The following is a 13,870-nucleotide window of genomic DNA, read 5'->3' as shown; positions in this document are numbered from 1 at the left end:
ACCTGTGAGGACATCAACATTTTAGGAAGCCGATTTTATGATTGATTTATGATTTCTTTGGGGCATTTTTAACCGCAAGTCTAAAGCCGAAAAATAGCAGATCTACAAGCTCACAACGTGTCGCGCTGCGACACGTTGTGAGCAGCGCGACACAAATTCTACTATACTTTTGACGTTTGGTCCTCAGAAGTATAGTAATACACACACACACACACACACACACACACACAGACACACACACACACACACACACGCGCGCGCGCTTCCACCCCACAGAAAATCTCTGGTGGGATTTGAAGAAGGCGGCCCCAGATTCTTAGTCAACCGGAGGTCATTGCACATGAGGAATGGGCTAAGATTCCTCAGGAATGCTGCCAGAAAGCTGGTGTCTGGCTAATATGCATCACGTTTGCAGCAGGTTATAATGGCAAAAGGGTGCTCCACTAATTACTAAAGACACTTGAATGAATGAATGGTTTCACACACCCCCATAGCCTGGGAATCTTCTTATTCCATATGAGCCTAGGAAACAAGAGACAAAGAGAAGGTTTGATAAGCGATTAAACTACCTGAACATAACAGATGACAGTAATAAGCTGCTGCTACACACACACACACACACACACACACACAGCTCTCACAGCTGTGTGTGTGTGTGTGTGTGTGTGTGTGTGTGTGTGTGTGTGTGTGTGTGTGTGTGTGTGTGTGTGTGTGTGTGTGTGTGTGTGTGTGTGTGTGTGTGTGTGTGTGTGTGTGTGTGTGTGTAGCTTATTACTGTCATCTGTTATGTGTGTCTCCCAGAGAAGCGATATTAGCTTTTGGGAGGGAGCCTGATACAGGTGGACAGTGAAATATAACAAAACACAAAGAGGTAGGTACAGTAGCTTGTTATGAAGGTGCTGAATCATTTTTAATAACTTTTTTTTTTTTTAATCTAGGACCTGGTAGCAGCAGCACATATGCTGTATATCAAGGCTGTTCAAGAGGTCTGCTGTCGTTACATGGATCGTCACATCAACAAAAACAACTGTTTAGGGATTCACAGCTTTGCGGAGGCCCTTTCCTTTGAGACGTTGGAGCAGCATAGCCTGGATTACATCATCAAACACTTCAGAGATGTCTACCAGCAGGTCAGAGAAGTTGTTTGTCTGTTATAGGCTCTATGCACAGCAGCCATATTATCACTTCCTTCACAGGTGTTACCAATGATACTAATGAAGGCTCTGTTCCATTTAGTCTAGCACAGTGGTTTCCACGACCCCCATAACTCTGAGAGTGTACAAATGGAACCGATTTGGTTCCATTTGTACACTCTCAGAGTTACACTGGACCCCAACTGTAGACCCACTGGTGTAGCAGAGTGTTTCCAGTGAGCCAACATGCACAATATCAGCACCCTGACTCTGTTTGACCAGAATGGAACAGAGCCTTCATTAGTATCATTGGCAACACCTGTGAATGTCTTCACAATATGGCTGCTGTGAATAGAGCCTATTGGCTTTTCCTCCTATAAATCTGTGCAGCCTCGCAGTATGATAGAGATAATAAGATATTAAAGGTGTGTTATTACTATTACTCAACTTTTCACCTCCACAACTGATCCGAACGGGTGTAGAAACATTCCTTCAGTGATTGGATGGATATTAACCAGCTACTGTCCAGGGGTGTGCCGATACACTGATTTCACGTACGATACGATACACGATATCGGGCTCACGATATTGATACGATTTTAATCATCATCAACATTGGCCATCATCTTCAGTTTAAAAGTGCTTTATTTTTAAAACGCATAAAAACTCGTTTTACACACAAAATAGAAACAATTATACAAGCTTAAGGAACAAGTAAAGCAAGTTTTCAGGACATATAGACACTAATAACAAATGTAATATAAATATTGCATAAATATAAATTCCACAAAAAAATCAGTCATATTCATAGTCACATTTTTTTATTTATTATGATACAGTATGACGTCACAACGATACATATCGTCACGTTTTAATATCGCAATATATCGGCACGCCCCATACCACTGTCACTTGTCCTCTTCACCAAACCATCTGTCACCAGTGAACACTTGAGAGGACAAAAGGTTACTTCAGTAAATATAGGAACATGTTCTTAAATAAACTAATCTGGTGTGTTTTCCTTCTGCCCATAGGAAGAGTTCCCCTCTCTCTCGTTGGATAAAGTGACAAGGATTCTTTCCAATGAAGATCTCAATGTTCCCAAGGAGGAGATGGTGTTTGAGGCTGCCATGTTGTGGTTAAATAAGTGTCCTACACGCAGACAGCACTTTCAAAAGGTCAGTCACTTCTCACTCAGTCTTTCACTTGATTATTCTACAAAGACCATGGAGAAGGCAAATCATGTTGTTAAGGCAAGCTTGAATGGGTTGTATTATGATGTTGATATGCATGTGCAAAGTTGATCATCCCAACATGCACATGCGTACCTATGTACGTACCTACAATAGGCTCTATGCACAGCAGCCATATTGTGAAGACATTCACAGGTGTTGCCAATGATACTAATGAAGGCTCTGTTTCATTCTTGGTCAAACAGAGTCAGGGTGCTGATATTGTGCATGTTGGCTCACTGGAAACTCTGCTACACCAGTGGGTCTAAAGTTGGGGTCCAGGGACCATCATGGGCTTCCAAATGGCCCCTACAGGTGTGTAACTCTGAGAGTGTACAAATGGACCCGTAAGGGTCCATTTGGTTCCATTTGTACACTCTCAGAGTTATGGGGGTCGTGGAAACCACTGTGCTACACTAAATGGAACAGAGCCTTCATTAGTATCATTGGTAACACCGGTGAAGGAAGTGATAATATGGCTGCTGTGCATAGAGCCTATATGTAAGGACTCTGTCTCGAGGCAGATGTAGAGATTTGAAAGCAATGTTAAATGTTGTTCACCCAATATCCAGTTGGACTAGTGAATAATTAGTGTTCTTCTTGTTCTTGAAGGTCCTAGAGCTGATCCACCTTCCTCTCATCAGTCCCTCCTACCTCCATGATGTGATTGAGGCTCTGGATGTGGTGAAAGAATCCCAGTGCTGCCAGAGGATTATCTCTGAGGCCAAGGCCAAGGACCAGCATCTCCTGCCCTACTGTAAAACAGTACACCCACGTAGGACCACAGGTACACTGCCTCACACATTATGTTGCAACTGATGGTGGAAAAGATACATAAGGGGTTTCTAGATGGCATTCACAGTGCCAAGACACATCCTATATTAACCCTTTAAGACCTGGAACTGTGCCATTTTTAGATAGGAGCTAAAAAGCATTATTTTACACTTTGGGCTATTCAAAAATAGCAGATCTACAGTACAAGCTCATAGCGCGGCACCGAGTGCCGCACTACGAGCTTGTAGATCTGCTATTTTCGAAAAATCGTGAAAATGTGTGCAAATCTTTGAATATAAATACTTTTAAAGCGAACATTTTGAACTCAAATCTTTGCTTCTGGGGGTCCCTGGAACAAAATATTTTGATGGGGTCCGTGGCCAAATACATATAATTTTGGGGGTCCTTGACATGAAAAAGATTGAAAACCACTGATATAGAAACATAGGTTTTTCAGAAAACTGTTGAGATTCAGGAGACATGTAGAATCGGCTTCAGGTCTCAATGAGTTAAGGCAGGTACACATTGCAGGACCTTAACGTGGTCGGGGGGGCATCTGATCGTTAAGCATAACATACTGCAGGAGTTTATTTCTTGAAATCGGCTGTCATAATATCGTTGTGGTCTTCACAACACGATTGATCCCCGACAAGGGCTGACACACTGTAGGATAGTTCACTAGGATGCTATCTCCAGAGTCTGACCCAATACATACATTTGTGTTTATTCCAATTAATTTTAATCGACGTATCCCATGATATGCCTCTCCCCCTCTCTGTCTCTCTCTCTCTCTCTCGCACGGCAAGTGCGCTGATTCCGCTGTGACAGAGTTGCCATGTCCGCTTATTATAAGCGACTTTGGGATTGTTTTTCTGTAAAGTTGCTTGAAAGTGTAGTTGCTTTTTTTGGCCTTGTTTCCTAATGTTGTTTGAACCAGTTGTTCTCAAACATTTGGCAAGGACCCCCAAATTAATAATAATAATGAATTGTCCGCAGAGGCGCAGACATCCCCCTTCTGAAAATATGTTGTGCCATAGACCCCCATACAAGATCTGTGTGGATTTGGCAAATATTCCACAATTTTCTCAAGATTTTTCTTTGAAAATAGCTGCGATGCGTTGTGAGCTTGTAGATCGGCTATTTTAAAATATCCAATGTATTTGTAAATAGGTTTAAAGTGCTCAAGTGGCCTTTTCTTGGTCTTGTTTTCATAGACCTGGTTGCTTATTTCTCTCGCAACATCTGGCAACGCTGTTCAGACACAGCGTGTGTCACACGCATGCTGCACTCAAAGACACACACACACACACACACACACACATACCTGTACATACAGAGAGCTGCTCGCTCTCGCTCTCTGTCTCTCTCTCTCTCTGTACAATTCCTCTAAAATAAACAGCCCACCAGGCTCGCTCACTTTCTCATTTTGTTTTATAATGTTAACTTATTACAGGACTGGACGGTAATATTGCGGTAGGGACTGTTTGTTGTGGTCAGATCCAGCGACGCTCCCCTAGCCACGGTTGCTGTAATGTGCTCTCATTGGCTGTAGCGTGGATCTCCTCGCAGACCCTTTCATACTGTATGATACTGTCCGATCTTCTGTCTGCGACAGGGCCGAATATCTAACAGTTTAGTTATCTAAAAACGGTCGGAAAGCCGTCGCAGAGCGGAGAATCGCGGCCACATCGTGTCGCGGAGCCTTTCACACACAGCGAGCATTATCTCGCCGATCAAAGGCCGATCTGCGGCACACTGTCCTGCAGTGTGTACCTGGCCTTAATATAGCTGTATTCTATACTTTGGCTTTTCAAAAATAGCAGGTATACAAGCTCATAGTGTGGCACCGAGTGCCGCACTATGAGCTTGTAGATCTGCTATTTTTGAAAAAATCCTGGCACAAAATATTTGAGATGGGGGGGGTCCGCAGCCAAATACATAATATTTTGGAGGTCCTTGACGTGAAAAAGGTTGAAAACCACTGGCCTAGAGCAGGGGTCTTCAACGTTTTCAGGCCAAGGACCCCCTAGCTCAGAGAGAGATGAAGCAGGGACCCCCTCTATATTGTATAACACTGTGTTTTAGGTTCAACTTTTTTTGTTTACTTGGTCTGCTCTTTTTTCCCTCTACACCAAACACCTCTCTGCCAAAAATAGCTGATCTACAAGCTCACAACGCCTCGCTGGCTAAAGTTCTCCTCAGAAAAGGGATGCTAGGGTTCAAGTGGTTGAGGTAAACAAAAAAATCTTATCACACAAAGATTTGGCGGACCCCTTGTAGTAACTCTGAGGACCCCCTAGGGGTCCTGGACCCCCTGTTGAAGACCCCTGGCCTAGAGGGTCAACTGAAGGTGGGTGAACGGACGTCACAAACGTAACATGCAGACCTGCGAGGCGCGCCGTTGCCCCGATCCGCACCAAACTTGGCACCAACACTGGTCAGGGGTCTGCCATCAGAATAGCCACACCAGGGACCACAGGCGCACCATTGCTCCGCCCCCCTCTGTGTTCCTATTGGCTGGGAGCAATAACTCCAGTTCCCAGCATGCTAAAGGCCCCAAAACGTGGTAGGGTGCCTATGGCGGCCAATAGGGACAGGCTGTAATTGCTTAAGCCCCGCCGCCTCTGTGTTCCTATTGGCTGGGGTTTAAACAGCCGTAACTCCAGTTCCCCGCATGCTCAAGAACCCAGACTTGGTAAATGCTCTTAGACGGCCATTAGGTATGGGCTGTAATTGCTTAACCCCCGCCCCCTCTGTGTTCCTATGGGCTGGGCTTTAAACAGCCATAAATCCAGTTCCCACCATGCTAAAGGCCCCAAACCTGATGGGTGCTCTTAGACGAGCAGAGACAGATTACATTTTCCGCCAATTTGCGTTTTCTTCAAAACACTCTTTTTGCTTCTACTCCTACAGATTTCGTCCAAAATTCACACAAACCGGTACACATTACCTCTGGGGTCATGTGATCAAGATGTGTTTGCGAGCCCTGGGTAGGCAACCCGGCCTGGCAGAGTTCTGAAGAGCACTCTTTTTTTTTTGTTTACGTTCTAACTCTCTGTATTAAAATGTGCTGTGTTTATGTTCTATCTCCCTGTATTAAAAGAGGTGATCGTGATGGTGGAGGGTCGGAGTGACTACGAGCTGATTTGCAACGTTGAGTGTTTTAATCCCCTGACCAAAGAATGTAAGATGCTCCTGTCCAGTCCATGGAAGAGTCTGGCATCTCTGCCCATCTCTGTTCGCAGGCATGGTCTGGCTGTGTTAGGTGAGGAGTGCCATCAAGGTCTACTGGAGTAGAGACCAATCAACTTAAGATCTGTAATGGATCCTACTCTGTTTTTAGGGGTGGCAGTCGCTCAGGAGGTGGAGCGGCTGTCTAGGGACCAAAAGGTTCCTGATTCGATCCTCGGCTCCTCCTGGGTTTCTGTTGAAGTGCCCTTGAGCAAGACACTGAGCCCCTAACAGCTCCCGATGGGCAGTTTGGTGCCTTGCATGGTTACCTCCAACATCTAGTCTTGTGTAGCCAGACGATCCGAGCCGATCATCTGGCTATGCAAGACTTCCGCCATCGTTGTGTGAATACAGTATGTGCGTGAATTGTTGAATGCATGTTGCAATGGAAAGGCATTTTCCTGAAGGGTATTATTGCAATGGTTTATTTATCAAGTAATTAAACTATAACATCTTTTTAATAGTGTGGTTATGCTACATTTCTCAGTACACTGATTCAATACTGTCTGGATGCAAACATACTGCCATTCTTAGCTCTGTTTTACAAGGATCCAGAAGCTGGTTTTACTTCAATCGTAAACAAGGGGGTAGCATTGCACAAACCCCCAAACTATTACAGCCAATGATGAGCATTTGTGCATGATTAGCACTAGGCACTTCCCCGCACAGAGCAACATGATTGGCCGAGGGATACAGGGAGTTTTGCTATTTGAATTACTGATAGAAAAAAAGATGACTACAACAATGTTTCCCACTGCAGCTGATGGTGAGATAGGTATACAGTACAGTATAGCCCTTGTAGATCTGCCATTGTTGAAGAATCGTGTAAATGTGTGCATGTCTTTGAATATATATTTTTTCAAGCGAACATTTGTAACTCAATCTTTGCTTATGGGGATTCTACAAATGTCTTCTAAACAACAGTAAAAAAAAAAAAAACGTATGTTGCTATATTTGTTCCTCAAACTTTTTTCATGTCAAGGACCACCCAAAATGATATGTATTTGGCCACGGACCCCATCTCAAAATATGTTGTTCCAGGGACCCCCAGAAGCAAAGATTTGAGTTACAAATGTTTGCTTTAAAAATATGTATTATTCAAAGATTTGCACACATTTTCACGATTTGAAAAAAATAGCAGATCTACAAGCTCGTACATCTGCTATTTTTGAATGGCCAAAGTACAAAATAATGGTTTTAGTGGTTACACAGATGTGTTCCTGGTCTTAAAGGGTTAAACATGCTCTGAGAACGTTCTGAACGCTTTGAAGATTTTCAAGTGGGCCCTGATCCAGAGAATGTTGTGAACCACAGGTCTATGCATATTAGCTTTAATGGCAATGTATCTTGAGCTCTGAAAAGTTTTTCTTTATCAATCTGTTTTTCTTTATCAATCAAGGTATACGTTGTTTTAATTCTGCTCTTCTCCCACCATAGGCACTACTTTGTATTTGGCTGGAGGAGAACTGCCAAATTCATACAGTAGTGAGCTGTGGCGTTATGACCCGTCAAATGATGACTCATGGATGAAGATGACACCCATGAATAGGGAACGCTGTGACTTCGGTAAGACCACCAAACGATAGCACTCAATTTAACTTTGTTTTGGAATAACCACTATTGGTTGTTGCGTTGATTACACAAGTAAATACTGCATATGACCAAGGTCATCGGGTCTAATGATCATGTTTGAACCCCACATGGTCCATAGGCCTGGTGATGCTGGACGGCTATCTGTGGGCAGTGGGTGGCCACGACGACCCGAGGTGCATTGTGGAGCGCTACGACCCGAACACCAACACCTGGCAGCTCATGGAGTCTGTTGACAATGACACGCCAGGCCCTTCCAACAGCTGTGTGGTCGCATTAGATGGCCTGATCTATTATATTGGTATGGAACAGATTTATGCAACCGCAGGTTCAACCACTTGTTTATTGACATAGATGTACGTCATTTCAATTTCAACCGTTGACCGCCATTGACGTAGATCTACATCAATTTTTTTTTTAATCCATTGACTCTGAGAGAAAGAATGGAAGAAAGAGAGAAAGAAAGATGGATTCATGTGACGTCATCCCAAAAAACGTCACTTCCGTCCACTCCTATGTTGTGAGTTGTAGAAAAACACATCTAGTCGGCTTTCTTCTTTTTTTGGTGAAAACGAGACATATTCAAAATGGCCGAAACGTTTTGTTCCGGTGGATAGACGAGACCCTCCCCCACCCCCCAGACACCCTTTGTTTACATCCGTGTGCACATCGTGGCTTCCGCGGCTCTCCAAATATCTTCAATATATGGTAAAAAACGCCGGCAGCAGCGGATGAATGAATTAATTAATACCTGGGAGTGAATGTGTTAACACATTGAGTGCCAGAGGTTTTTTAAAACAGGGTACAGCCAGTGCCAGCGTTATTAACGATTTTTTTAACCTTTTCAAGTAGTCACAAACATTTTTCCGTGATCACCGTCCTCACGGTGATCCCCTCATTACATACACAGGAGTCTCGTAGAATCGGATTTTTGTTCTTTTTATCCGATTGCGGTAATCCGTTACGGTAATCCCATAATTGCAGCCAGTTGAAAATAGCAAGTTTCGCCCCAAAAAACAAACAAAAAACAGGTGGATTTTAAAAGACTGATATATTCGTCTGTGGCGGTGAATGTGTAATGGTTAAGTGAAAATGTCCAAAGCCTTGGTTGTTATTATATATTCATCCTTCTCCTGTTGACAATGAATAATGATTTGCCACGTGTTCTCCTGGTTCCTAGATGCTATTGCTGAGGAGCAGACGGATGGTTCCCCTGACAAAGACATGGTCTACAAATACAACCCGAAAACATCTGTATGGACAGAACTGGCTCCTATGCAGGTTGCACGTTCTGCTTTAGCTGCCTGTGCTCTCAATGGAAAGATCTACGCTATAGGTATCATACCATAACCACGTAAAACCTCTATACTTAGTAAAGTAATACTTACTCGACCAACTCGGCTCTGTACTTGGTCCGCTCTTCTTTTTCCTCTACACCAAATCTCTTTGCCGAAAATGGCTGATCTGTGAGCTCGTAGATGGGGCGGCCATAGCTGAATGGTTAGAGAGCCCGCCTGGGAAGGTGAAGGTCCCAGATTCGATTCCAGGCCTCAGAAATGTGTCAAACTGATGGGTGGGGAGCACTGGGGACCAAATTATTATTACTATTAGGAGGCCAAGCACGTAGTGCATGGGCACCCTTTTTTATGTTATTATTATTATTCTGCCGCTCCAGGCTTATCTGTGTCGCTTTTTACGGCCAAGAAACGAAACTCATAGTCCTTCGTCAAAGGATGGCGCAATAGCAATATATCAATTGAAAATGCAACTTTGAACAGGTGTAAGTCATGCCTCGTTTGGCCTATAACCTTAAAACTTGCTTGCTTACACATGTGCCTTGACTCATGAGGAATAATTCTGTCACTCTGACCAGTTAAGCTCCGCTCTTGATTTGCCACCATTTTGAGTAGTTTGCTCAAAAATCCCCAATCTCAGGAGAAGTACGGATTTAAGTGTTTTTCAATCTGCATGAAACGTTCTACACACACTTTAGACCATCCTATATTAAAACTGCCTTGAGAGCACCAAAACTGACGCAAACACTGTTCAGGGGTCATGACAATTGGCTATGACAATTGTCACACACAAAAAAAACTAAATTGCAGTGGTACAGCAATGTTTAACATTTCAAATGGAATTTGAAGGCCTGAAAATCCCATTTGACAAGAAGTTTGTATGTGAAAAAATGAAGCCTCCATGAGCCAATTAATATTGTAGAAGGAATGGTTTCCAAAAAAAGAGTAAAAAAAACAACTTTGCATGGTCTTTCTCTCAATGGCAATTCTGGGGTCGCAGTAGCTCAGTCGGTAGAGTCCTGACCTGTCAGTCACAAGGTCCCTGGTTCCAACCTTGACTTATCGAGACTTAATTTAAATTGCCGCACAGAAATTATGACTTTAGTAATGAATGCATTTCCACTTTTTAAAGACAACATGAAATGGCGTTTTCACAGTTTTTATTTTCAATTTTGTGATGTATGTCCTAAAAAATGGCCCATGACAGAAGGCAAAACGTTGGGTGGGTAGAGAGGACGCTTGGGAAACACAAGGTCACAGGTTCGATTTCAGGCCCCGGCTAAACCGGCTGGCCAGGAATATTTATGAAAAGCTATAGCCTAATTAGAATACTACAATTTGTTACTGTTGTGTAGATGAAGCAGATTATATTGCATATACTGCATTGTTTGTATTATTGTTATTAGGGCCCGAGCACTGCACAGTAGTGCGAAGGCCTATTGAAACTGCAATGATTATTATTCTTCCCGATAATGAATCACGTTTTTGAGTGGCAATACGTACTCAAAAGGTTACGCAACTTTGCACACACATCACAAGTGGTGAAAAATTACCTATTTTAATCGTCTCAAAAAGGGGCGTGGCCTAATCGCTCAATAGTGCCCCCTATAAAATGTCGTGCTTGAAGCCCCACAATATGGTTTCACCTACATGTAGGAAAATCAGTACACACCTGTATCATGTCCCGATTTACAAAAAAGTCTCTTGGAGCCATGACCTAAGCCAAACAGGAAGTCGGCCATTTTGAATTGATAGTGGCGTGCTTGAGTTTTCTTAAAACGGCGTGACCGTGGCAAAGCGTCAAACTTCAACGCCAAACAGGAAGTGAAAATAGCCGATCTAATATTCCTATTGGCTGGGCTTTAAACAGCCATAACTCCGGTTCCCAGCATCGAATACCTACGAAATTTGCTAGGTACACTTACACGGTCAATAGGGACAGGCTGAATTTGCTTAAGCAACTTAGTCTAACCTTTCAGCTGATTGCCATACAGGCTTGTATCGTAGACAGAACGTAGAGGGCCCGGTCATCGCTGCTTGCAGCTTTAATTATTATTGACCTGCTATATTCAGGGAATATTCCCCCCAGAATAGGGATGCTCAGGTACAAGTGGTTAATGGCATTTAGTTCCAGATTAGAAATACTACATCATTGAACTGCCCTACGAAGCCATAGGGTAGTATCTATGCAAATATTCAAATTGATTTAAAAAAAAAAGGTCTTAAAGGTTCTATGACATTCATTTTCACTTTTTTTATTTTTTATGTTTTTTTGGGGGGTTTATGACCTCAATTACACCCAAAAAATCTGAACTTTGAACATTCAGTGGATTTTCTGTGGTCTGGGGTTTTCTGAATAATTAGGCTGAAAAGTAATCTGAGCTTGGCCCTTCGACAGTGAGGTCACTGTCAATTAATCCCGCCCACTCTCCTCCTCGCCCCTCCCCTCCCCTATCCTTTCCTTTGGGGGGGCGGAGCAGAGGTGATGATTGACAGGTAAAATCCCTCACCAGCGACACCCGCAGGCAAAGATTTCTTTTTTCATTGCAGTTGAAAAGGCTTTAGAAATGTGAGAGAAAAACACCCGCCATGGATCAATGGAGTGGATTTTTTTGTTAAAACTTTCTATACACGTTTGAAGGACCATGACAAAGACTTTTAATGTGTGGTAAAAACTGAACGTCATGAAACCTTTAAAGTGTTTCAACTGACAAGCCAAATGTGATGCGAGAGTGCGGACTAGCCAACACCAACTCGAGACTCCTTAATCGCTGCCCTCCACACCCTCCTGTCTATAGCTTCAGGGTCACAGCTCTGCTGTGTTGTTAGCTCCACTGTCGTGCCCCAGTGTGTCTACGTAGGTGGTGCACCTCTTTCCTTTCCTGGCTGTGCTTTGTGTCAGTTTGCTCGCCACCAGTTCCGGGTGCCTGGCGGTTGACGCAGTGCCCGGCCAGCCTCTCTCTCTCTGCCAGAGAAAGATTCCGAATAGGTTATTGGTATACAGTATGGGTGATATTGCACTAATTGTATATCTGTAATTGTTTATCCCTCCAAAAATCATGAAGACTGATTTCACCTAAATACACATAAATAAGTCGGTGTCTCCAAAAATGTTATTACTGAACTTTGGCTTTGTAGGGAAGTGTAGTTTTCGCACATAATTGAGCCCATAAGTTACAATCTGGTTAATTAAGAGACCTCTTTATCTAACAGGTGGTGATCATTCATCAGTGACCACGAACGCGGTGGAGTGCTACGACCCGAGGACAAATCAGTGGACTATGCGTGCACCGATGAGAACGCCACGCCGCGATCCTGGTGTGGCTGTGATGGCTGGAAAGATTTATGTACTAGGAGGGTTGGATGGCAGGGGCAGGTAAGAGACTTCTGCTTCACGGAAAAAGTGGCTGTTATTTATACTTAAGTAAAAGTAGCAATACCACAATATGAAAATACTCTGTTACAAGTAAAAGGCCTGTGTTCAAAATGTTACTTGAGTAAAAGTACCAAAGTATTGGTAGCAAAATATACTTATATAAGTAAAAGTACTAAAATGTTTGAAAATAGCCGATCTACAAGCTCACGTTGTGAGCTTGTAGATCTGCTATTTTCAAACAGCCTATGTATAAAATAGGGCTGAAGTGGTTAATGGATATTTTATAAAAGAATAATTTATATCTGCAAAGTAACTAGTAACAAAAGTTGGCAAATAAATGTAGTGGAGTAAAAGTACAATATTTGGAACCAAGATGTAGTGGAGTAGAAGTAAAAGTATTGGAAATTGGAAATACTCAAGTAAAGTACAAATACCTAAAAAATTGACTTAAAGTCGTATTAGGCAGGTAAAAAAAAGATTTTTAGCAACCTCTGCTGGTCATTACCGTCACTGCATGTCTTTCATTTATTCCTGCATTACCCAGAATTCCATTTGTTTTCACCGGAAGGCGGAAGCGTTTCAAAAAGCGTTCTTTTAATTGTTTTTTACTATCTACCGATCGTTTCTCTTAGCCAGTGGAGCTTTAGTTACAGTGAGCTGTGCTTTCTTTTGCTGTTGTTTTTCCATCTTCAAATCCTATGATTCCATAAAAACATCACAAAATTCCTTTTAGTTACTGCTTGGTTGTTCCGGGCCAAAGAGGAAACCGGTGCATTTCCGTTTCCGTCATTTTCGCGGGAAAGAAGCCCCTGTCCACTTTCAATAGAAATTATATTTATAAAAGGCTTTCGGGGGTGAAATTCATGGAGTGGGTGTTGTGAAACATTTGCCACTCCCAAAAGATATACAATTTAACTTTAGTTCTTTTGAAAAAGTTACCTAGTATAACTTTAAGTACAGTACTTGAGTTAATGTACTTACAGTAGTTGCTTTCCTCCACTGCATTTGTCTCATGGCTATTGGTTCTGTCTTCAATGTAGGGATCTCTGTACCATCGAGCGGTACTGTGACCAGACGGACACGTGGGAAAGTGTGGGGAAGGGAATCCCTGACGGTCGCAGCTGTTTCAGCTGCGTCTCTCTCTGGCTGAGTAAAGATGTATACAATGTACCTACCTACGTCCGTCCAGATCAGTTTAGCACATTCGGCATTTAGCAGATGCTGTTATGTGTGTAAGAG

General features: G+C 42.9%; 1 protein-coding gene across 4 annotated transcripts in view; it reads left to right on the top strand.

Moving 5' to 3' along the window:
- LOC311042464 (kelch-like protein 23) overlaps positions 1 to 13,870 on the top strand; it is a 20,264-nt gene extending 6,394 nt beyond the window's left edge. For 3 of the 4 annotated variants that reach the window (XM_084053209.1, XM_084053207.1, XM_084053208.1), the window contains exons 4-12: positions 939 to 1,130; positions 2,168 to 2,311; positions 2,978 to 3,152; positions 6,243 to 6,404; positions 7,808 to 7,936; positions 8,082 to 8,261; positions 9,141 to 9,296; positions 12,469 to 12,631; positions 13,672 to 13,870. In XM_084053209.1, the coding sequence (XP_083909335.1) occupies positions 939 to 1,130; positions 2,168 to 2,311; positions 2,978 to 3,152; positions 6,243 to 6,404; positions 7,808 to 7,936; positions 8,082 to 8,261; positions 9,141 to 9,296; positions 12,469 to 12,631; positions 13,672 to 13,846 (1,476 nt within the window). In that variant the 3' untranslated portion in view covers positions 13,847 to 13,870. The remainder of the gene's footprint in view (positions 1 to 938; positions 1,131 to 2,167; positions 2,312 to 2,977; positions 3,153 to 6,242; positions 6,405 to 7,807; positions 7,937 to 8,081; positions 8,262 to 9,140; positions 9,297 to 12,468; positions 12,632 to 13,671) is intronic. The other variant, XM_084053210.1, reaches the window with a different exon arrangement.

This window comes from Gymnoscopelus microlampas, assembly GCF_963454915.1.
Source record: "Gymnoscopelus microlampas genome assembly, chromosome: 3".
Taxonomy (NCBI): Eukaryota; Metazoa; Chordata; class Actinopteri; order Myctophiformes; family Myctophidae; genus Gymnoscopelus; species Gymnoscopelus microlampas.
The sequence above is the reverse complement of the archived record's forward strand: the minus strand, read 5'-3'. Positions and strand labels throughout refer to the sequence as shown.